The sequence below is a fragment of the Ruditapes philippinarum genome, unplaced genomic scaffold (assembly GCF_026571515.1).
Source record: "Ruditapes philippinarum isolate M1 unplaced genomic scaffold, ASM2657151v2 ctg50_1_1_1_1, whole genome shotgun sequence".
Taxonomy (NCBI): Eukaryota; Metazoa; Mollusca; class Bivalvia; order Venerida; family Veneridae; genus Ruditapes; species Ruditapes philippinarum.
Genome location: NW_026861539.1, coordinates 622,736 through 647,951, shown reverse-complemented (window position 1 = coordinate 647,951; position 25,216 = coordinate 622,736). Strand labels below are relative to the sequence as shown.

At 32.6% G+C, this 25,216-nt stretch overlaps 3 protein-coding genes across 7 annotated transcripts in view; 2 read left to right on the top strand and 1 right to left on the bottom strand.

Moving 5' to 3' along the window:
- Nucleotides 1-25,216, top strand: part of LOC132716011 (myosin regulatory light chain 12B-like) — a 98,017-nt gene that overhangs the window by 65,197 nt on the left and 7,604 nt on the right. The gene's annotated exons all lie outside the window — the stretch shown is intronic.
- LOC132716005 (protein cereblon-like) lies at nt 25-12,358 on the top strand. 4 transcript variants are annotated; one of them, XM_060699141.1, is made up of 6 exons: nt 25-92; nt 2,904-3,050; nt 4,127-4,182; nt 5,032-5,111; nt 7,483-7,565; nt 8,357-12,358. In XM_060699141.1, exons 2-6 carry the CDS (start codon nt 2,954-2,956, stop codon nt 8,398-8,400), a joined length of 360 nt encoding a protein of 119 aa, XP_060555124.1. In that variant the 5' UTR covers nt 25-92; nt 2,904-2,953; the 3' UTR covers nt 8,401-12,358. The 4 variants fall into 4 exon arrangements, with proteins under 4 accessions (XP_060555124.1, XP_060555125.1, XP_060555123.1 ...); XM_060699142.1 differs by having other exon boundaries at nt 32-98; XM_060699140.1 differs by lacking the exon at nt 25-92 and adding an exon at nt 139-550.
- LOC132716022 (complement C1q-like protein 4) lies at nt 13,968-16,096 on the bottom strand. Of its 2 annotated transcripts, none has more exons than XM_060699158.1 (3): nt 15,765-16,096; nt 15,145-15,233; nt 13,968-14,318 (listed from the first exon to the last, which is right to left on the bottom strand). In XM_060699158.1, exons 1-3 carry the CDS (start codon nt 16,078-16,080, stop codon nt 13,998-14,000), a joined length of 726 nt encoding a protein of 241 aa, XP_060555141.1. In that variant the 5' UTR covers nt 16,081-16,096; the 3' UTR covers nt 13,968-13,997. The 2 variants fall into 2 exon arrangements, with proteins under 2 accessions (XP_060555141.1, XP_060555142.1); XM_060699159.1 differs by having other exon boundaries at nt 15,780-16,096.

The following is a 25,216-nucleotide window of genomic DNA, read 5'->3' as shown; positions in this document are numbered from 1 at the left end:
TCCGATTCTAATTGGCTAACCGGTAGCTGCTGAAGGTGAAGGTTGCTTAGATCAGCTGTTGATTTCCTAAATCTGGCGAAATACGGCATTAGGTGGAAGTATTACGCAACTTGACTAATGAATTGTTTAATATATTGACGAAAAGAGCTTTACACCATCATTTTAAACGCCAGAAAAGCATAATTTCACAGTTTGACCTGTTGTTTTCAGGAATGACAATATGTCAATCATCCGTAATAAGAGCTGTTTTTGTGGGTCGCATAAATTAACTTCTGGTCTATTTTTAACTGTTTGTTTTTCTAGCAGTTTGCAAAATAAGTGCTTGAGCTTTCGTCAAGTTCAGGCCTCGGTAACTTTAATGTTAATTTTACTAAGATTATTACATCAAAATATGTACAAATATTGTTGATTGTTGCATAGCTTTAATGTAAAGATTGGTGTAACGTATGGTAAAATAAATGGACGGAAGAGCGGTTGCCAATTTCCAAGTTGCAGCCGATTGGTCAGAAAATGGGTAATCCACGTGACAACTGTCATGCAATTTTGGAATGTAAGCAAATCCCATGATGCAAGTTCAAAAATGTCAGCGCCCATGAATGGAAATATTTTGTCAATTCTGAAATTTTTAGTACTTTTTGGAATTTTAAGTGTTGTCAACAATGTCATGTTTGCTGGATCTGTCGATCTTCATGGTAAAATGACAAACAGTACTTTGAATTTAAGAAAAAAATCAATGAGTTTGCAATTTTAACTTTTAATTAATTGGATTAGTGCTTGACTATAACACAGTATTCGGATAATCATGAACTTAATGTTTAAATGCTTCACCTTAGTGGAAAATAGATTTGCACTTGCCTATAAATTATATAAAATCTGAACTATTCTATTTCAAATAGGATCAGTTGGATGCTTTTTGCTTAGTTGTTAAAAAAATGTTTTGAGAAGTAAAAATCAAATAAAAAAATAAAAACATTTGCAGTTTTCAACTTTTTTTGTGTGTATCTCTTTCACTCATGGCTAAGAGGAGTCATGTAGAAATTCCGTTGTCATACTGTCCTGCTGTATGTCAGCAGACAAAACAGTGTAATGAGGGATAAGTGGGTGTGGGGGGGGGGGCATCAGCACAGTATGGACACGTTTGTATTTTGACTTTCAGATAAGTTCTATGCATTTAATATTTTGTAACTTTTCTGAGGAAGCATGGATATCAAAAGTACTCTTTATCAAGTAATCAAAAGAATAATATAAATTAAAATGGTAGAAATTGATTTATTCAATTTGCTATATGAAATGCACTTCAGAGTTTTTATTGAAAACTCTAGCATACTTTTGGCCAGGTTTTTTTTTTCTAGGATTTTGGAACATGACCCATACCCATGGAATTGGCAACTTCAGCGTTGTTTTGTTAAAAATTGGGAAAAAGATAAATTTTTCAAAGATTAAATGAATTAATCATTATTAATGTCTAGGATGGCATCTTCAAACATTTAAGCACCATAACAGTGAAGAGGCCCTTATTTTCAAAGATTTTAGAATTTGTTATTTAATATTTTTTTGTGGATTGGGAAAATAATATACTATTTTCAATAGGGAATATGACCAAATATCGGCTGTAAAATAAGCCAAAACTAGAAATGTGTCCATAGGACACGGTTGCCCCCACACGCCACTGTTCTGTCAATCTTATGACTCAAGGTCAAATATTTTTTGGACTACATGTGCCACAAGTTGAAAACTAAAAATCTTTTACTAAGTAGAGGGCAAGAACTTTACAAATACTGAATAAATCCACAAGCAAACCACAAGGCGCATAAGTACATATGCTGACCAACATTCTTGTAAACTTTCAGGCCTACAAGTCAAATACTTTTTGAGCTATGCATGAACAAGCTGAAAATTGCAAATTTATACTACTGTAAGTCAAGGGCAATAACTCTAACAAAACAGAAAAAATCCACATACAAAGTCCCAGGTGCATAGCTTCACAGTGATGTTGATCATTATTCCTGTAATTTAGTGATGTTGATCATTATTCCTGTAAAGTTGGTTGATTCTAACTCAAGCACTCAAGGAACAAATAACACTACATAATGAAACGGTTTTTACTAAGTCAAGTGAAATAACTCTACAAATACTGGATAAATCCACAAGCGAAACCCAAGGTGCATACCTACATATGCTGAGCAACCTTCCCGTACGGTTTAATGACTCTATGTCAAATCCTTTTTGAGTTGCATGCGACACAATTGAAAATTGCAAAAATTTTCTAAGTCAAGGGCAATAACTCTAAAAATACTAAATAAATCCAGACGAAAATACCCAGGTGCACAACTACACATGCTGATCAACATTCCTGTAAAGTTTCATGACTCTAGGTCAAATAATTTTTGAATTACGTGCGACACAAGTTGAAAATTGCAAATTTTTACTTAGTCAAGGGCAATAACTCTAAAAATACTAAATAAATCCAAACGAAAATACCCAGGTGCACAACTACACATGCTGATCAACATTCCTGTAAAGTTTCATGTATCTAGGTCAAATACTTTTTGAATTACGTGCGACACAAGTTGAAAATTGCAAATTTTTACTAAGTCAAGGGCAATAACTCTAAAAATACTGAATAAATCCAGACGAAAATACCCAGGTGCACAACTACACATGCTGATCAACATTCCTGTAAGGTTTCATGACTCTAGGTCAAATACTTTTTGAGTTACATGCAACACAAAAGAGAACGGACAGACGGACAAGCATACTTTATTTGATTTGTCTATTATCATCGTGTTGAAGTATAGAACACACATATGTCATTTGATATGACCATTAATATTGTGTTGAATATAGAAAGGGCATGCATTGTTTGAACTGTATTATTAAAGCTGATTTTCTCACATTTCCAGATTTTTTCCTGTGCCGACGGTGTGGTAGAGAAATCTTCCAGTTATCGGACATGGTGAATATTCCCAGTAACGTTGCTATGAGGCAGAGGAATGACACTTTCGGAACTAAACGAGGAGTGTTGATACAACGATTTAAAAACCCTCATGGTATTGGTTTTGATGTATGAATTAAGTCATCATAAGACACCCATGGTTGATTAACATGTAACATAACATTTAATCAAATGTTATAGGTTCGGCCGTGGGTAATGCGTATTGTTGTTTAGGGAAGAAGTTAGTACATATTTTACTATTGCATTAAAATAATATGAAAGTAGACAAAGCCTATGGGTGTCATATAAAAAATATATTTATTTTTTTAAAGTGTCATTTGGTATTTCATGCACCGGTTCTGTTTTTAACCTATGACACTGAAAATTTTACTGATAAGTATAGAAATCTATATATTTTTAATTGTTTTTCATTTGATTTTCTTTTATATACACATGTATAGTCTATAGCCAGGGAAACCAAAGCCTATTAGCTATTTAAGCTCCATTGTGAAGAAAGCATATATGGGCCGTGTCATGACAAAACCAACATTGTGGGTTTGCGACCAGCATGGATCCAGACCAGCCTGCACATCTGCGCAGTCTGAACAGGATCCATGCTGTTCGCTATCAGTTTCTCTACTTGTTATAGGGTTTGTAAGCGAACAGCATGGATCCCGATCAGACTGCGCGGATGCGCAGGCTGGTCTGGATCCATGCTGGTCGCAAACTCACTATGTTGGCTTTGTCATGACACGGCTCATATCATATTTGGACCATTTTGTAGTCAGCTTTCTAGAACTAAGTAATACTGGTGTAATATGAGGTAAAACTCGATGTCCTGTTTATTTGATGCTATTAGATTATCTTCTATCCTTAGGCATAAAGGAGATAAAGTTGGCATAAATGGGACACAAGGAAATCTTTTATGTACTATTGTGCCCACATGATAGTTATATTGTGTGCACGCAATGTAATTGTGTTTCTGTGTCAAAATTACCTGATTATAACCACTGGTCCGGTGGAATACTGTTTCTTCCATAATGCTAGAAGACTTATTGCCAACAAGAACTCTTAAGTTTATTGTGAAAACCATCATCAGTTTTATCACATTTTGTATCTTTCCATCATACAATCATTTGTTGGGTACTGTAAATATGGCATATCTTTACTGATTTCCATGTTGTATTTCAGGTGCGCAGTATGAAGTGGTAACATCTACAAAAGCTAATGTAATGCGAGCCAGTCCAGTAAGTTGTCCACATATATTGACATGATACCATAATATCATTCACTCTTGACTGACACAGTACTTATAAACTTTTTCTTGAATTAATGTTATGTTTATGACTTGAACCAACATTAGAGTAAACAGTTTTATCCAGATTATTTCCAACAGTAGCATAAATAATAATTTTCACATTATATACAACATTAGCAGAAATAATTATTTCCAACTTATATCAAACATAAGCATAAATAGTAATTTTAAGATTATATTCAACATAACCTTGAACAGTGATAGATTATATCTAACATAAGCTTTAAGTAAAACAAAGATCTCCAGATTATACGTATCAAACATAAACAGTTAATACATGTATCTAGATTACATATATCCAACATTAGCATGAATAGAGATTTCCAGATAATATCCAACATTAGTAATAGTAATTTCCAGATTATATCCAACATTAGCATAAAAGTAATTTCCAGATTATATCATTTAGCATGAACAATTAATTTACAGATTACAATATATCCAACATTAGCATGAATAGAGATTTCCAGATTATGTGTAAAATTTTGCAATAGTAATTTCCAGATTATATCCAACATTAGCATAAAAGTAATTTCCAGATTATATCATTAGCATGAACAATTAATTTACAGATTACAATATATCAAACATTAGCATGAATTGAGATTTCCCGATCATGTCTCACATTAGCATAAACTGTGATTTCCAGATTATATTTAACATGAGCATTAACAATAATTTTAAGATTACATGTATATGAACTGTAATTTCCAGATAATGTTCAAGATTTGCATAAACAGTTATTTTCAGATTATATCCAGATATGCTTGTATTATAGGAGACTGGTGGTGACACCTGGTGGCCAGGATTTAACTGGATCATCTTGGCTTGCCCTGGATGTAGGCAACATATTGGCTGGTAAGTGTTTTATAACCGGTAGGGAATAATGAAAATGTATCTAATAATATTATTGATAAATGATATGTAGATTGTACATGTATTAATTAAAGATCCTGTAACACAATTTTTTTATGGTTTTATATCATAAATATGATCCTCAAATTAAGATTTATCAATTTTGTAAGTTCAAAAAAGCATTATTTATACAGATATTACCGAATTTAACATTTCATGTAAATAAAGGGAGGTAATAAAATTGATTTTCTATAAAGACTATGTCAAATTTTTCATTAAGAAATGAATACATATATTTTAATGATTAAATATATGTACAAATATTTGCAGTTCATATTTTACATATTCTTCGATGTTTGAAAATTGTTTTATAAGCATAATTATATATGTATATGAAATTTCATTTACGGTTATTGTCGTATACAACCTCATTTACAACATACAGGATCTTTAAAGTATAAGGTCGCTGACTTGAGATCACAGGTCCCTCACCGCTGTAGGTTCGATCCTCACTCGGGTCGAAATCTTTCATGTGAGGAAGCCATCCAGCTGGCATACGGAAGGTCGGTGGTTCTACCTAGGTGCCCGCTTGTGCCTGAAATAATGCTCGGAGGGGCACCTGGGGTCTTCCTGCACCAATAAAGCTGGAAAGAAATCGACAAAAAATCTCGGCGGGGCGCTCTAGGATGGCCTGACTTGAGTGTACGGTCGCCCATATGGGCTTTCCGGCGGCGACCTTAAATAAACGCATTACAAAAAAAAAAAAAAAAAACCAGGTAGTCTTACTGTAGTGCTCTCCCGCCAAAAAATTCTTACATTGGCCAATATCGTAGCAAATCGGTTATTTCCTGGCTGATATTTTTTCAAAATCTTGGGTTTTAGATAATTTACAATTACTCATCCTTTATCACTATGTACTAAGTTCCAGTTATATACGGTTAAAAATTATTGAATACCGAAGATTGTAAAAAAAATGTTCCTGGAAATGACCCATTTATTATGATATTGGCTGATGTTAGAAATTTTTAGTTTGTAAAACTAGTTAATTACAATTTTTTTATTGAAAAGAAAATTGACAAAGTTTGGGATAGGAAGGTTATTTAAGCAATGAAATAAAAAAAGTTATTAATTTTTAAGTACATGTACCAAGAATATATCAGCCCTCTGTAAACTTTACCTGTTTACTCTGTGGCAGTTATTCAGGGCTTTGGGTAGCCTATATCACTAGCCTAGAAACATTCCAGCCCGCTTTCTGTGTAAATTGATAAAACCCTTGTCTATCTGAAACAAAATCTCGTTTACCACTAAGCCATAGGGTCATTTAGTGCTCCTTTAGAAGGATAGCTAGAATTGTTTCAATCTGCCGCTAAGAGCCAAGAAAAGGAAATTCGTTCTGATTTGAGCAGATTTTGATAAAACTCAATAGGAATGATCGTTTGTCGAAATCCTTTACAAATATAATACATAGGTAAAATTGTGACAGTCTGCTGAGCTTCAAAAAGAAACATTAAAAAAAAAAATGATTTCTTGTTTTGTTAACTGCTGAGTAGTTTTGATGAAACTCAAGGGGAATAATTCTAGAGTAGTCCCTATAAATATAAGTTTTATGATGTTCTACTCTACTGAACAAGATGGTTGCTGACACTGAAAATAGAAATAAGCTTAAAAAAATGACATGTCCTCTTGATACTTACAGGAAAGAAGTTTTGTTGGCACTGAATGAAAACAGCAATTTAAAATGTACTCATCAGCTTCGCAAGATGAATGCTAAAGCTAAAAATAGAAATAAAGTTTTTAAATGTCATCCCTTATTCTTTCCTGGTCTTGAACTAAATTGTCGTGGAATTTGAGTAATAATTTGGTTGTGATGTAGAAATGTAGCTAGATTTGTTTTGTAAATTATTTAAAGATCCTGTGTGTTGTAATTAAGGTTGTTACCACATTTGAGTGAAATTTTATATATGTATATAATTATGCTTCTAAAACAATTTTCAAAAATTGAAGAATATGTAATGCAAATATTTGTTCACATTATATGTAATCATTAAAATATATGCATCCATTTCTTATTGAAAAATTTGACTTAAACTTTATAGAAAATAAATTTTTAATTACCTCCCTTACCATGAAAATGTTTATTTGGTATAATCTTTACAAATAATGCTTTTTGGAACTTACAAAATTGATAAATTTTCATTTGAGCATTATATTTATGATATAAAACCATAAACAAGGAGTTACAGGATTTTTAAACAACTGAAATAAAAATGACCTTTAAATAATATCATTAAATGTTTTTCAATAAACATATTCTAGAATTTAATAAACAGGGATTGTATTTTTCATAGAATATTTTCTGTTTTTACATTTTCAGGGAATATATACCACAGGATGTAAATGATAAAGAACATGCCACATTTTTTGGATTGGTGCTGGGAAATATTTTATATGAAAATGGTAAAAATCCTTTTTTTTTAATATCTTTTGAAAGGAAAATGGAAATCTTGATACATTAAAATTTTATAAATTTTATTGTATGTGGCATTAGTCTTAGAATTCTTAGGAAAATGCTATTAATTAAACTATTTAGAATCCTTTGGCAAAAAAGCCATTGATAAGGAAAATGCTATTGATTAATGTTTTAGAATCCTTAGGAAAATGCTTTTGATTAAGCATTGAACACCTAGGTTTTACCGTTAAACACCTCTAGGACTATTGAACACCTCTAGGTTTTACCATTGAATATCTCTAGGTTTTACCATTGAACAGCTCTAGGTTTTACCATTGAATACCTTTAGGTTTTACCATTGAACACCTCTAGGTTTTTACCATTGAATACCTTTAGGTTTTACCATTGAACACCTCTAGGTTTTTACCATTGAATACCTATAGGTTTTATCATTGAACACCTTTAGGTTTTACCTTTGAATATCTCTAGGTTTTACCATTGAATACCTCTAGGTTTTATCATTGAATATCTCTAGGTTTTACCATTGAACACCTCTAGGTTTTACCATTTAACACCTCTAGGTTTTACCATTTAACACAGAGGAGAGATGAGTGTGTTGCTAGCCCAAACGAATTGTGTGCCGGGGTTTTTGTATTATATAAACAATAGTCACGCTTCAAAAAGACCAACATCTATGAAATATAAGTTTGTAAATGTGGTCAGTCTTGCAGTTGAAATATTATATTGAGTGGCACATATCTGATATCATATATCACACATTTTGTGTTTTGTATTTCAGATGCAGACAATTTGATAGTTTTACCAAAGTCTTACAACAGCTGACAGGATTGTTCTATGTTGCTTGGATTGTAGATGATCTTATTTCACATATCATGACTATGCAAAATATATTGAGAATTACTGAGGCTTATATGATTGCCTTATTTTAATTCTGTTCAAACACATATACATGTAGATATTGGATTATTCATTTCCAGGGCTTACTGCAATTCTGTATGCTTCATTATCAGCGTACATTTAGATATGCATTATCTAGGGCTAATCACAATACTGTGACCTTTATGATTATTATAGATATACATTTCCAGGGCTAATAATTCTTTTGGGTTCTTCATTATGAAACTGTATAGAATAAACTTTATTGGGCCCTCAGTGTGCTTAAGTGTATTCAATTTGCACTTAACTGTACATACAACATCGCAAATAAGTTAAATATGATTAGATATATTTTTATATTAAGTCCTCTTTGTTTAAGATATACATGTACTATGCTTTTATTTATGTTAAATACTCTTATTGCAAAAATTTATTGAAATCCAGGAAATTGTCACTGAATATTTCTAATTTGAATAAGAGAATGCAAAATTCATTTCTGAAATATATCTGTATTCCTTATTATAGAACCAGTTAAAAATGCACGCCTCCAGAGATAGCAAAATATTCCCAGGAAATCAAATTTGAGAAAAAAATGTACTAAGATTTTAAATAACTGATTCAAGATTCAATTAATAATTTACATGTTATGTGCAATTAATGACTGAATTTGTAGTACTTATCACCATATTTCTACTGTGTGACTAACGCAGATTGGGCTATTTGTGCATATTATGACCTCGTTTAGGTAAATTACATGGATTGAAAGTGCTGTTGGCAATGTGCAAATAACCAACTTTGTTCTTTTCACAATATTGCACTTTTAAAATGCATTTTCCAAATGTTCATGAAAATTTGCATAAATCTGGAGGCATTCTGCTTAAATATTGTCCTTACTGCCAGTTTTTTAAGGGCATTACATTCAAACTGTGTTTACCGGTAGTGTGTAGAGTTTTAAACATGACATTTATACTATGTGTGTTACGTAAAACATAATAACTGTAGCAATTATTGATATTGTGAAATTTCAAACTTTAGCATAATATATATTCTAATTTGAATTTCTTATATTTATATATTAAAACAGAAAGATAGGAAAAATGTAAAATTGTAGGAATATACTAAGTAATAAATTAAAACTCGAATTTGTGTGCTATTTAAGCCAGATTTCAGTGAAAAGTGTTGCAACGCTTTTCAATTTTGGATTAATTGTCACAATTAGAAGAGTTATTTTGGAAAAACAGTGTGAGGAAATATCTTTTGCACTCAAGTTATTTATCTAGACCTGCATTAAATGAAACATTAATCTTGAAATATTATTTCCAGTCCTATCATATCTAAAATTCTCAGTGAAGTTCCTTTAAGGGCTTTCAATTTTTCTAGTTTAAAGCATAACCTGTGTTCTTATTTGCTATACAATGACGTGCACAAAATAATTTACATTGTCCATCAACATCACTGAACACCATTCAATTCCATTCATTTAAATTGTTCTTACATATTTTCCCTGAATGTTCTTTTGGTTGTGAATGTTTAGTGTAAGAAAGTACTAGGTCAAACAGGCTTTTAATTGAGCAGTAATGAATTGCTAGTCATCAGCACATAGACGACCTAGAATGTTTGAACTTGGCGATGTAAAAGCTAAATGGACAATATTTCCTTGTTTTGATAATGTTATTTGTTTTTTAATGGAATCTCAATAATATTATATTATATATTTGTTCGTGAATTCAATACCTTTATCAAAGGGGTGTCCGTGGCTGTGTGGTTAAGGTAATTGACTTCAAACCATTGCTCCCTGAGGGCTGTAGGTTTGAGTCCCACCAGGGACATTGTATTTTTTAGCTCACCTGTCACAAATTGACATGGTTGGCTTTTGTGATCGCTTTTCGTCCGGCGTCTGTCTTCTGTCCACCTGTAAACTTTTACTTTAAATGACAGCTCCTCATAAACCTCTAAGCCAATTTCAACCAAATTCACGGGAACATTCCTTTGGTGGTCCCCTTTAAAAATTGTTCAAAGAATTTAATTCCATGCAAAACTCTGGTTGCCATGGCAACCAAAGGAAAAACTTAAAATATCTTCTTTTAAGAAACGCAAATAGCTAGAGCTTAGATATTAAGCATGAAACATCTTCTAGTGAGTGTCTACCAAGTTTGTTTAAATAAAAGCCCTGGGGTCAAATCTGTCCACAGTGGGGGTCATTGATTTTTCTTATATGTATATACATGTATTAAAAACTTAAAAAATCTTTTTTTAAAAACCCAAAGAGCTAGAGCTTAGATATTAGGCATAAAGCATCTTCTAATGAGTGTCTAGCAAGTTTGTTCAAATAAAAGTCCTGGGTCAAATTGGCCCGGCCCTGGGGTCATTGATTTTCCTTATATGTATATAGTAAAAACTTAAAAAAATCTTCTTTAAAATCCCAAAGAGCTAGAACTTAGATATTAAGCATTAAGCATCTTCTAATGAGTGTCTAGCAAGTTTGTTCAATAAAATCACCGAGGTAAAAATTGGCCCGGCCCTTGGATCATTGATTTTCCTTATATGCATATAGTCTTTTTAAAAAAAAACCAAATTAACAAGTATTCTGACTCAGGTGAGCAATTTAGGACCATCATGGCCCTCTTGTTTATGTAAGGAAGCTATTAGGCTAGCGAACGAACGTCAGTATGTATGGATGGGCACCTGAGGACTTCCTCCACCAGGAAAACTTGAAAGTTGTTATATGACCTCTAGTGTGTTGGCATGTAGTAAAAGCCCCAACGAAAAGAGAAAACATTCATCAGATATGATTGTCAATTGTAAAGGCATTTGGAAAATTAGATATACAAGTTTAGATTATAGTATTTTGTATAACAATTTGAGATTATTTTATTTATTAATTGTTTTATTTGGTTACAAGTTTATTTTTGATGACAGTAAAGATATGCTTAACTGAACTTGACCTTGACCAACACATGATAAGATTATATGATGTGTAGTGTGAAAAGACACCAGTTATATACATGTATTATGTTCTCAAAACCATGGAGATACATTACAACCTTCTATAAAATACATAATGTACATTTCTGAAAAATTAGTTCTTGTTTATATGACATAATTTGTTTGATTTCCCATTTTGAGCATGATTTTTCAAAGAATAGGGATAGCTATTGTACTCACTTAGGTGTATGCCTCACACTTTAGTTAATTTTTTTCATGTAAGTTGGTATCTCCAAAACTACTGAAGGGGATGGGGTAAAACTTTATACACTTATTTGAGAACATAATATGCAGGCTTAATGCAAAAGGGTCGTAACCCATATGACATAAAGATGGAGTTACAACCCTTTCGCACCAAACAGCCGAATAGCAGGTCACTTTTCAAGGCTCTTAATTCTAAGATGGATTTTTGAGTTATTGGCCTTTTTTCGAACTTTTCAAATTCAACATTTTTTTATTATCAAGCACTGAGAATAGTTGAGCATGCTGTCAAACTGACAACTCGTTCTTTGATGCTGAAATTTTTATGTACTTTTATAAGAGGGTGCAGCAAACATCTTATCACAAATACTAGAATATGTACTCGAACTTCTGTCAAATTAAAAATGGTGGTGTGAAATAAAGAGGTCATTATAATATTGTTATTTTGCTCCTCTGAAGATTATGATTGTGAATCATTATTTAAATGTATAGTTGTTAATAGAAATATAAATTCTTTGGGAAATATATTCTGTTACGTATTTTGCATTGTCTTCTAGGCAATGCATTAAATAAAGTGCCATAACTTGTTCATATTTATTTGGGTGATATATGTATCTATTTGGGTAATTTTGTGTTAAATCATATACTGCTATGTTGTTGTAAAAAGGCGAACAAGCAAAAAGATATAGAGTAAAATAAAATAAAAAACAAAAACACAGACTATTATTGTTTTCTTACCAATTTGTATTTTAAACAATGACTTTCATGAGAGCCGTGGCCTAGTGGATAAGGTGTCTGCCTCTCAACCCAGGGATCATGTGTTCGAGCCCTGATCGAGCACGACCATATATGTTTCTTCATATGACACCAATACTGGTTGGTTCCAAGTCGCAAGAACTTGATTCACAAACGAGCTTACATAAATATGTTTTAACCAAACACGGAATTTCCTTCAATTTGAAATGCACATGGAAGAAGTCAGTAATAATAAGAAGGAAGTAATAATAATAACATGTTTTTTAGCTTGTTTCGAAGAATCGCTATCGTCGTGAAAATTTGTTTAATATAGCCCATTTTTCAAACATTTAAAGTTACGAACACGAATACTTGCTTATCCTGACCTGGTGCAGTTGTTAGACAAGTGGCATAATTCTTAAAGCTATATTTTTAGGCTAATTGACCCTTTTTAGATTAGAATTCTTGTCAAAAGTGATTTGTCAAAACCCTTTACCTCATATATATGCGAAACTACGCACTTTCGACCCCCCCCCCCCCCCCCACACACACACACGTTTAGGCCTCAAATAGTGAAAAAATGTCCTGGGCCCAAAACACGTTTTCTTTTGAAAAATGTTGATAAAATAGTGAGCACTTTTTCGGCGCCGCCCCTATCCAAAAGTTACATGAAGGGGTTGCCAGAATGGGGATGTTCCCCCCTTCTGTTTGGGGGTGGGGGGGGGTTGAAGGGGTGTGGTAGTCCTCCTCATCGCCAATAAATTTTTGGACTTGTGAGAGGCTGAAAATGACTCAAGGTCGATATTAAGGTAACGTGTAACCAACGCTGAAAAGCCTTTGACTCTATCTGAATCCATTGAGAAGTTGCAGCACTTTGAAATCAATTTTGATAGAAAAAAACAACGCAAAATAGTATTTTTTGGCAATTTTGAGATGTCCCCTCGTTGCCATGGTAACAGGAAATTTAAGATTGAGCATGTTGTTACAAAGGCAACGATGCAGTCAACATTTGTGCCAAGCTTGATTAGTATTGAAGCAGTTTTTATAGTTTTATAGCAATTTGAACTTGTAACGGGAGGCTTTTCAATGAAAACAGCCATTTTTCACAAAATGGTCATGAAGTAATGGGTTAACAGACGAGTGTTAACACCGCATATAGTGCTCTTTTTTATGAATTTGAGTGCGATGTTGATTTTAATTATAATATTAATTATAAAAATAGATCTTTACTTATTGAAAGTATTGAAAGTTTTTCCTTCGTAAAGGAATAATACTAATGTTTCTTGCTGCTGATTCTGACGAGCTAGCATTTAACTGGGATAAATTCAATGATTATAATTTTATATTCCGAGTTTTTAAGGCTGTCGAGATATATTTTGGAGGTTTAAGACACCTTTGGTGCATTTTATGTCTTTCTCAAGCTATTTGGTTACGGCTTTAAATGTGTGGTAAATTACTCGTGAGTTCGATTTAGGCCGAGTTATACAATTTTAAGAAATGGTATTGGAATGTCGCATTTGGATATTGTTGTGTAACTACCAGCAACATATATACGTCATTGATCAATTGGACACGTATTGTTTGCTTTTATCAATAAAATTATCTTTACACTCAAAAGAGAATTAAAACAACAACCATCCGGCAAACGTTGTTTTAGAGATGTTGTTACTTAGGATGTTGCATTTGCTGTTCGTCCCTTTTCGGACACACACGTGCTGTCCGGCAGTTACGTGGACAACAGCAGTGGCCGTTGCTGGATGAATATCGTGGATTTCTTGAGAATCTGCAATAATGACATCCCTTATCACGCCGTCTACGATAAGTTCTGCATAAATAAAATTGTGAAAGTCTGGGGTCACAGTATATGTGAACACGTATACACCAGTGATAGGAGCATCAAATATGCCGTCGTGGGAGTTGTAACCGTTGCCAACGTTAGTCTCCTAAAAGATTGGTAAATCTGTTTATAATCATCAAATTTCAATACAAAGTGCATTACTGCGTGGTCAGTGCATTTCTGCAAATTTTGATACCGAATTTGCCAATATTTTGGCACAGTAAGTATACAGAATTTCCAAGTAACAAAGTACACCCCTACCTGGCTCTACTCTACTCTACTCTACGCTACGCTACTCTACTGTACTTTACTCTACTCTACTCTACTCTACTCTACTCTACAGGGGCGTCCGTGGCCGAGTGGTTAAGGTCGTTGACTTCAAACCACTTGCCCCTCACCGCTGTGGGTTCGAATCCCTACAGGGACTTTGGATTCTTTCATGTGAGGAGGCTATCCAGCAAGCTTACGGAACGTCGGTGGTTCTACTCAGGTGCCGTTCGTGCCTGAAATAATTCACGGAAGGGCACCTGAGGTCTTCCTGCACCAGTAAAGCTGGAACGTCGCCAAATGACCTATACTGCGTCGGTGTGACGTAAAACCCAATCAAACAAACAAACTCTACTCGACTCGACTCGACTCTACGCTTCTCGACTCTACTCTAATCGAGTCGACTCGACTCTACTCGGCTCGAGTAATTATTTTGATAGTCTTCCAGTCTTCCATATGATATCAAAAAAACATGCATGTGAAGGAATATAAAATTGAAAGGACACGTCATCATCATGTTAACCAGCATTCGTAGCAACATCATCATCATCATCATTATATTGTTTGCTTAAGGATTACGGGCTTTTAATATAGTCGTAAGAAAAAAGTCAGAAGCAAACCAAATAAATGAAAACCGATGATAATAATTAAACGTTGATAATTACCACTGTGTCAAAAATGAAGACTTTGTGCATTGCATAGCAACGCTTTCCACCTAGATACGCATAAAAGGCAACGTTTGTGACCTCTTGTCCTGTAATATGAACGAGGAATTGCAAAAATATGCCACGGTTGAATTTTTTAAGTTATTTTCTCTAAGTTGTAAATCATAATGTGTTATTTAAAGTCATGACTCACACAAATGTAAATATTGTTTCTGCATAATCTGATTAAAATCAGCTAGGCTGTAACTGTCTCGTGATTTTTCAAACGGCCAATCATCGGTGAGCTTTCACATTTTTTCTAAAATTTCAACCGCTGGAAAACCAATACCGATTAGGTAATTTTCACAATTTCGAGAGACCAAACACGGCGTTTTCCATATACCCTGCAGGTAAACTGGCAAAACAATATTGATACCGGTTTGATTGCATGGCTGAAAATAGCTTTCTCGGGAAATCCGAATCATAATGAATTAAGGCGAACCATATGCGATGGTAATCAGAAATAAGTAGATCTAAACTTTAGTCGAATTGTGTTTCTGCATAGATAATTGGAAACACTATAGTAAATTTCCAAGATCTGATATCGATACTTAGTATATAACATATAGTTAAACATTTACTTTTTATCTTTTTACCGTTAATGGATTTAGATTCGAAGTTTCGCATGGTCCGGTTCCTTATTCCTCCTACTTTGGATACGCCAGTTTTGTGAATTTCCGTTTCATTCTCTTGATTCTTGTCCACAATGGTAAATTCCGTTTCCGTTTTCTCTTGCTTGGCGTTGGCATCAAGTTTCTTCTCAAGAGTCAATACCTTTTCTTTTAATGCACGCATTTCTTCTATAAGTTCAGCGAATTTGCTCTCGGTCACACAGCTTTCGCATCTTGTATAGGCCAAACACCACATTATCAAACATAAGGGAAAAAACGCCGCCATATTTGAGTTTAGCAGATATCAGCGGAAGTACGTGATTCATGTACGTTGAAATAAGAAACAAGAAATAACGCGGGGGAGAATCACGCCGTTCGTTACCCTAACAAACAAGATGGCGGATGCAGTCGAAAAGTAAGTTTTTCCTTTTTTTCTCTGCAATTCGTGATTTCTAGTGTAAAAGTACATACAACAACCTTCCCCACAATTTTCCTGGCACACAGGCTTTTATTTCATGATGTTTTGTCCTGTACTTTATCTGAAATGCGCGTCACCAGATTCGAAGCGAGAGAATTTTCCACCGGGTTGATCGTGGTAACGTACGGCTTCTTCTCTCAAATTCACTGTTTCGTTTACATATATAACCACTGACTTTAAAAACTTTGCCCATTCTGTCAAGAATAACCGTTGTAAAAATTAATATCGGGGCATTTCCGAGAAATGATAACGTATGGCGCACAAAATATCAATGATAACGTACGGCGCATTTTTCTGCTTAATGAATTTTCTATATATCAGTTAGTTTTGAATAGAAAAGTTATCGCTCAGGTTTTTGCAGACATAACAGGATGTGTAGAACTAAATAAAGGAATTGAATATTATTTAGTGTTTACATAATAATATCTGTCATGTGTTTTCGTATTGGATAGAACTATTGAAATCCGATAAGTAATAACGAGTGATATGTTTTCTTGCATATCATACTCGAATATAGAGCAGCTTTCCCACTTTTGGTGGTTAAAACATTATTTTAGATAAAGTGTCGTCAAAAGTTATACTTGATCCCAAGTTTCAAATATCTGTATAAAATTAGTGTCCAACTTTATTTGTCATCCAATGGAAACGCTGTATTTCTTCAGAATTATGTGTGTTTATTTTCATAGAAGAACAAAAGTCGATACTATATCAAATTCCGTTCATAGTCGTCTTCTATTTTTTATAGTGCTTCACAGAACTGCGTTTTACTATAAATTTGTCGCTATCGCTCCCGTCGAAGTTTCTAATTTCTGTAGAACCTGTAGAACGAATGAACACTTACATATGCTTCGTAAATACTGTTTTCATAGTAGCGTAGTAATTTTTATAACCGTTCTTTCATACAGAAAATGATGTCATCCGAGCGCATGAGCTGTCATTAAAGGTTTCAGACGGGTTTTCCGGCATGGATAAAAACTCAATTTGAAACTTTATATTTCACGTTTATACCACTAGAAATTAATAAACAGATTTCAATGTCATTCTTTTATTGTTGATGCCTACAATACTTTTTCTTAAGAAATTGATTGTTTTTGTTGGGACGTTTGTGGAAAAAACGCCAGAATATGATAGGCAAATTCATGAATTGCATGTTACTGTTCTGATCAAATTATGACGATTCTTTTATTTGAAATTAAAAAATAAACTGTAAGGCTAGGTTCACGTTCAAATATTAACTGCCCGCCAAAACAGAAGGAAATTTCTTATTTACTAAATTTATTGAACTTTTTCGCATAACATTATTATTTACTCATTCAATAAATTCAATATAGAACCTACACTCATTCATTATTCTCTGTTATGTTTTTTTCTTTTAATGAGAGACCAGATTGAATCTTATTTCATCTGGATGTAAGCTAGTCTCAATCACTTTTAATTCAATGTGAAGACAACAATACACAAATGTTTCCTGAAATTGGAGCTTTTCTTTCCGTTTTGCGTTTTATACAAAAGTATTCTCAAACTATACATGTGTGTTTTAATAGGTAGATAAAGGTTAGTATATTAACAACGAATATCTATTATGCCACCAGCTAAAAAATATAATACCCGATGGGGAAGCATTTGTTAATTATTTATGTCTGGACTGACAAACATTTTTTTCAGATATGTATCATTTCCTACATACAAATAATTCATTATCAGCTGACAGGACAATTGGAAAAACACCAAGTAGAAAAATGCGCCGTACGTTATCATTGATATTTTGTGCGCCATACGTTTTCATTTCCGGAAAATGCCCCGATATTAATATTTACAGCGGTAAATCTAGCCAGAATAGGCATGGATACTCACTTGACAACAAATTACAACATTTAAAGTCAGTGGTTTCAGATAATATACATATATGTAAAAGAAACAGTGAATTTGAGAGAAGAAGCCGTACGTTACCACGATCAAACGGGTGGAAAATTCTCTCGCTTCGAATCTGGTGACGCGCATTTCAGATGAAGTACGGGACGAAACATCATGGAATAAAATCCTGTGTGCCAGAAAAATTGCGAAGAAGGTTATTATATGTACCTTTACACAAGAACGTCACGAACTTCAGAGAAGAAAAGGAAAAACTTATTTTTCGACTGCATCCGCCATCTTGTTTGTTTGAGTAACGAACGGCGTGATTCTCCCCCCTTGAATGTTGGTAAAATAGTTATGGTGCAAACATAAACACATAACATTACGATATTAAAATTTCTTCACGAAGTGAATTAAGATTTCTGAACGAATTGAATTTAAATTTCTTAACGAATATACTTTGAATGTCTTTACGAATTGAAATTAGATTTATTAACATTTATATAAGAGTTTTTTTTCTTACTGAATATAATGACGATTTAATGAAGAACTGAATTTAAATTTATATACAAGTTTAGTTTAAACTAATACTTACAAAGGCACACATATATTCCAATGACAACAATATGTCTTAGATTCGTTTTGAAAGAAACAATCTGTTTTAGTGTCCTTCCTTTTTAACAGAAAGCAGTGCCGCTTCAGGATAATTTCTATCAATATGAAATGGATAGACACCCCTCCAAAATATAACGGGTTAGCATGGGTCTGAGACATATATAACTGTGAAGTGTGATTTGCACAAAACATACAGTAATCATTAAATTGCAGATGAATAAAAAGCTTTCAATTTTTTCTTTTGTTACAAAAGCTTTTTTTTAGTAAAAGTTTTAAAATTGTAAATTTTTCTAAAAGCTGCTACTATCAAAAAAATTTTGAAAGTTTTTCCAATGCTGTACAAAAAAAAAAATAACTTTAAAAAACTAGTTAAAAAAAGGTATTTATAAAATTTCCCCGTTTTTGGGAAACAAAATTGGGCGGAAAAATCAAAATGCACATTGAGCAAAATTTGGGGTTTTGCGATAAATTTCCCTTTTATGGTTTTGAAAAAATTGTTCAATTAATTTTAAAGTAAAATCAAACCTTATAAATTGTAAACCCCTTATTTTTAAAAAAAAAAAATTTTCCCCGGGGGGAAAAAAATTTTTTTAAAAAATTTTTTTTAAAAAAAATTTTTTTTTAAAAAAAAAAACCCCCCCCTTTTAAAAAAAATTTTTTTTTTTTTTTTTTTCTTTTTTTTTTTTTAAAATTTTTTTTTTTTTTTTTTTTTTTTTTTTTTTTTTTTTTTTTTTTTTTTTTTCCTTTTTTTTTTTTTTTTTTTTTTTTTTTTGGGGAAAAAAAAACCCCCCCAAGGGGGGGCCCAAAAGGGGGGGAAAAAAAAAAAACCGAAAAAAAAATTTCGTTTTTTTTAAATTTGGGGTTTTTTTTTTTTTTTTAACCCCCCCAAAAAAAATTTTTTCCCAAAAAATTTTTTTGGGGGTTTTTTTTTTGGGGCCCCAAAAAAAAAAAAAAAAAAGGTTTTTTTTTTTTGTTCCCAAAAAAAAAAAAATTAAAAAAAAAAAAATTTAAAATAAAAATTTTTTAAAAAAAGGGGTTTTTTTAAATTTTTTTCCCTTTTTTTTTTTTAAAAAAATTTTTGGTTTTTTTTTAAAAATTTTAAAAAAATTTTTTTTTAATTTTTTTTTAAAAAAAAAAGGGGGGGTTTTTAAAAAATTTTAAAATTTTTTAAATTTTTGGGAAAAATTTTTAATTTTTTAAAAAAAATTTTAAACCCCTTTTTTAAAAAAACGAAAACAAAAATTTTTAAAAAAAAAAAAAAAAAAAAGGTTTTTTTTTTAAATTTTTAAAATTTAAAAATTTTTTTTAAAAAAATTTAAAAGGGAAAGGTTTTTAACCCTTTTTTTTTTTTTTTTAAAACCTTTCTTTAAAAGGGGGAAAAAAAAAAATTTTTTTTTTAAAAAAAATTTTCCTTTAAAAATTTTGGGGGAAAAAATTAAAAAAAAAATTTTTTTTTAAAAAAAAATTTTTTTTTTTGAAAAAAATTTTTTTAAAAAAAAAAAATTTTTTTTTTTAAAATTTTTTTTCCGGTTTAAAAAAGGGTTTTTTTTTTAAAAAAAACCCTTTTTAAAAAAATTTTTTTTTTCCCTTTTTTGGGGTTTTTTAAATTTTTTCCCCCCCGGGGGGGCCCCAAAAAAAAATTTTTTTTTTGGGAAAACCCTTTTTTTTTTTTTTTAAAAAAAAATTTAAAAAAAAAACAAGAACACAGAATATTATTGTTTTTTTTACCAAGTTGTATTTTAAACAATGACTTTTAGGGGAGCCGTGGTCTAGTGGTCAAGGTGTCTGCCTCTAAACCCAATAATCATGTGTTCGAGCCCTGATCGTGGACGAACATGTTTCTTCATATGACACCAATACTGGTTGGTTCCAAGTCGCAAAAACTTGTTTCACAATCGAGCTTATATAAATATGTTTTAACCAAACAAGGAATTTCTTTCAATTTGAAATGCACATGGAAGAAGTAAGTAATGATAATAAGGAAGAAGTAAGTAATAATAATAATAACATGTTTTTTAGCTTGTTTCGAAGAATGAATATCTGTTGTCGTGCAAAAGCTTTAATGTAGCCAATTTTTCAAACATATTAAGTTAGTGTCGTCATATTTTTCTGGTCCTTCGAGATCATTGATACCAGCACTATTAAGTGTTGAGAATTGAGTTCCGCTCAAGCCGGTGCTAGGAGGCGTGAGGGATGTTGCACGTTTTCATTATCCCTCATGTACAGACTCAATCAAACCGAGTCTGCAATTCTCTTATAATTTTGTTGTGATTATTGCTTCCGAGGGATCACTTTGTTTCCAGATTTTGGAATACTTGCTTATCCTGACATGGTGCAGTTGTTAGACAAGTGGCATAATTCTTAAAGCTATATTTTTGGACTTATTGCCCCTTTTTTAAAAAAAGTGGTTATCTTAACAGACGAGTGTTAACACCGCATATAGTGCTCTTGTGTTTATGAATTTGAGTGTGATGTTGAATTCATTATAAAAATAGATCTTTACATATTGAAAGTATTGAAAGTTTTTCCTTCGTAAAGGAATAATACATGTACTTATGTTTCTTGGTGCTGCTTCTTAGGGACTAGCATTTAACTGGGATAATTTAATGATTATATATTCCGAGTTTTTAAGGCTGTTGAGATATATTTTGTAGGTTTAAGACACCTTTGGTGGATTGTATGTCTTTCTCAAGCTATTTGGTCACGGCTACAGATGTGTGGCAAATCACTCGTATAATATTTAAGAGATCATGAGTTCGATTTAGGTTAAGTTATACAAAAAGAAATGGTATTGGAATGTCGCATTTGGATATTGTATATATATATATATATATATATATATATATATATATATATAATATATATATATATATATATATATATATATATATATATATATATATATATATATATTAATATATATATATATATATATATATACCAATAACATATATACATCATTGATCAATTGGAATGTCACTTAGGACACGTATTGTTTGCTTTTATCAATTAAAATTTATTATCTTTTACACTCAAAAAGAGAATTAAAACAACAGCCATCCAGCAAACGTTGTTTTAGAGATTTTGTTACTTAGGATGCTGCAGAGGCTGCTCGTTCCCTATTCGGACATACACGTGCTGTCCGGCCCAGTTACTGTGGACAACAGCAGTGGCCGTTGCTGGATGAATATCGTGGATTTCTGAGAATCTGCAATAATGACATCCCTTATCACGCCGTCTACGATAAGTTCTGCATAAATAAAAATTGTGAAAAGTCTGGGGTCACAGTATATGTGAACACGTATACACCAGTGATAGGAGCATCAAAATGCCGTCGTGGAGTTGTAAACCGTTGCCGACGTTAGTCTCCTAAAAAATTGGTAAATCTTTCTATAATCATCAAATTTCAATACAAAGTCAATTATTGCGTGGTCAGTGCATTAAAATTTCTGCAAATTTTGATACCGAATTTGCCAATATTTTGCCAAAGTAAGTATTCAGAATTTTAAAGTACACACCTACCCCTACCTGGCTCTACTCTACTCTGCTCTACTCGACTTACTCTACTCTACTCTAATCGACTCTACTCTACTCTACTCTACTCTACTCTACTCTACTCTACTCTACTCTACTCTACTCGACTCTACTCTACTCTACTCTACTCTACTCTACTCTACTCTACTCTACTCTACTCGACTCGACTCGACTCGACTCTACTCGACTCCACTCTCCTCGACTCGACTCTACTCGACTCTACGCTATGCTACTCTACTCTACTCGACTCGACGCGAGTAATTATTTTGATAGTCTTCCATATATTATCAAAAAACATGCATGTGAAGGAATATAAAATTGAAAGGACACGTCATCATCATGTTAACCATCATTCGTAGCAACATCTGCATCATCATCATCATCATCATCATCATCATCATAATAATCACCAACATCATTATCAACATCATTATCATCATCATCATCATCATTATAATCATCACATCGTTGATGTTACCGGTTATCGGATTTTTATTATCTTAAAGTGCTATTGGCTGTTGAAACATTGTTTGCTTAAGCCCGAGGATTACGGGCTTTTAAATATGGCCGTAAGCAAGCCAAATAAATGAAAACCGATGATAATAATTAAACGTCAATAATTACCACTGTGTCAAAAATGAAGATTTCGTGATTGCCATAGCAACGGTTTCCACTTAAATACACATAAAAGGCAACGTTTTGTTGAACCCTCTTGTCCTTGTAATTTAATTGTAGAAAATGCAAAAAATATTTCACGGTTAATTTTTTTTCAAAGTAATTTTCCTCTAAAGTTGTAAACCATAATGTTTTATTTAAAAAGTCATGAGTCACACAAATGAAATTAATTTTTCTGCACAACAATCTGATTAAAAGCCAGCTATACATTAGGAATCTGGACCGGTCACCAATATGCTGAAACTGTCTTCGTGATTTTTCAAAACAGCCAAATCATCGGTGCCGTTTTTTCACAATTTTGAAAACGGGCGTTTTCTTTATTTAACCGCTGGAAAAAACCAATTTACGGAGTAGTAGTAATTTTCACGATTTCGCAGAGACCAAACACGGCGTTCTTTCCATATACCCTTTGCAGGTTTAAACTTGGAAAAACAATATTGGCATACCGGTTTGATTGCATGGCTGAAAATAGCTTTCTCGGGAAATTCCGAAATCATAATGAATTAAGGCGAACCATATGCGTGGTAACAGAAATAAGTTAGATCTAAACTTTAGTCGAATTGTGGTTTCTGCATAGATTAATTGGAAACACTATAGTAAATTTCCAAGAAATTTGATATCGATACTTAGTATAAACATATAGTTAAAACATTTACTTTTTATCTTTTTAAAACCGTTAATTTGGATTTTAGATTTTTTCGAAGTTTCGCATGTCCGGGGTTCCTTATTCCTCCTACTTTGGATAGCCAGTTTTTGGGAATTTCCGTTTTCATTCTCTTGATTCTTGTCCACCCAATTTTGGTAAAAATTCCGTTTCCGTTTTCTCTTTGCTTGGCTTGGCATCAAGTTTTCTTTCTCAAGAGTCAAATACCTTTCTTTTAATTGCCACGCCATTTCTGTCTATAAGTTCAGCGACTTTGCTCTCGGTCACACAGCTTTCGCAGCTTGTATAGGCCAAACACCACATTATCAAACATAAGGGAAAAAACGCCGCCATATTTGAGTTTAGCAGATATCAGCGGAAGTACGTGATTATATTGTATTGTATATGTACGTTAAGATAAGAAACAAGAAATAATGATTCGCCAACGTTGTTCACCTTAATTGTGAATTAATAAATTATAAATGCATTTTATTATGTTATAAAAGCAGTCCAATTTCTTCTGCCATTTTCGCCCCCCGCCCCCGCACCCCCATCCACATTCTTATGCACAATTCAATTGTTTTGAATAGACCACAGGCGCTAGTCACATAATCACATATTTTACATAATCGGCCTATATATGTATATCAAGATATCTTAATATAGTATATACATATAGAACATAAAAAGGTTTGTTTCAAGCACCTGTGGAATAGTCATTTCTTACACGGAAATAAAGTAGAATTTTGCTCTGCATTTTATTACCTCGCCATAAAGATAATAAAGGTGTTTTCTGTGTAATTCTCTATTTGCCTTTTTCATAATATATGAGTTTCTTGTGGAGTATTACCTATAAATTGTTCAGATGAGCTTTTTACAAAGATAAGATGGTCTGATTAATGAAAATTTTGCAAAAGATAACACACATATGGAGCATGGTTGTACAAACCTATTTGGAAGACCTTATATTATCTCTAGTAATAACAATTTTGTAAAGTTCTGTTATCTTCTATGTCAACTGACCTCATGTCTTTTATTCTTTTTTTGTGTGTGTATTTTTTAAAGTTTTTTTCCATTTGTTGTTTATTTCTGTAACACCAAACTTTTTTACCCTATGATTTCATCATATTTTTCTTTCTTTCTTTCTTTCTTTCTTTCTTTCTTTCTTTCTTTCTTTCTTTCTTTCTTTCTTTCTTTCTTTCTTTCTTTCTTTCTTTCTTTCTTCTTTTTAACTAGTCATAATAAACCCGCCGTGACCAGCATTACGTGTCGAGGAAGAGAAAGTAGAAAAAGGGGACTTGGAAACGTACGTATATAGCTCTAATATATGAGTATCGATAATTATTAATTTTGGTGGTGAGTCAGGCAGTATAGCCCTATATATAACTCTGCTCAACCCAGCCGTACATAAATGTAAGGAGAAGCCAGTGTGCGAATTATATACATGCATGTATTTCGAGTGATGATTATGAGAAAAGAACGGCAGAAATGTTTTTGATTAAGACGCTGCAGACGACGCGCAACCAATTATTTTTTCAGTGGCCTAGAACTGCACGCAGAATGCATTCCTCACGCTGAGTCAGCCATACAGGCTTATCAGCTGGTTTATGGTTCCTCGCTCAC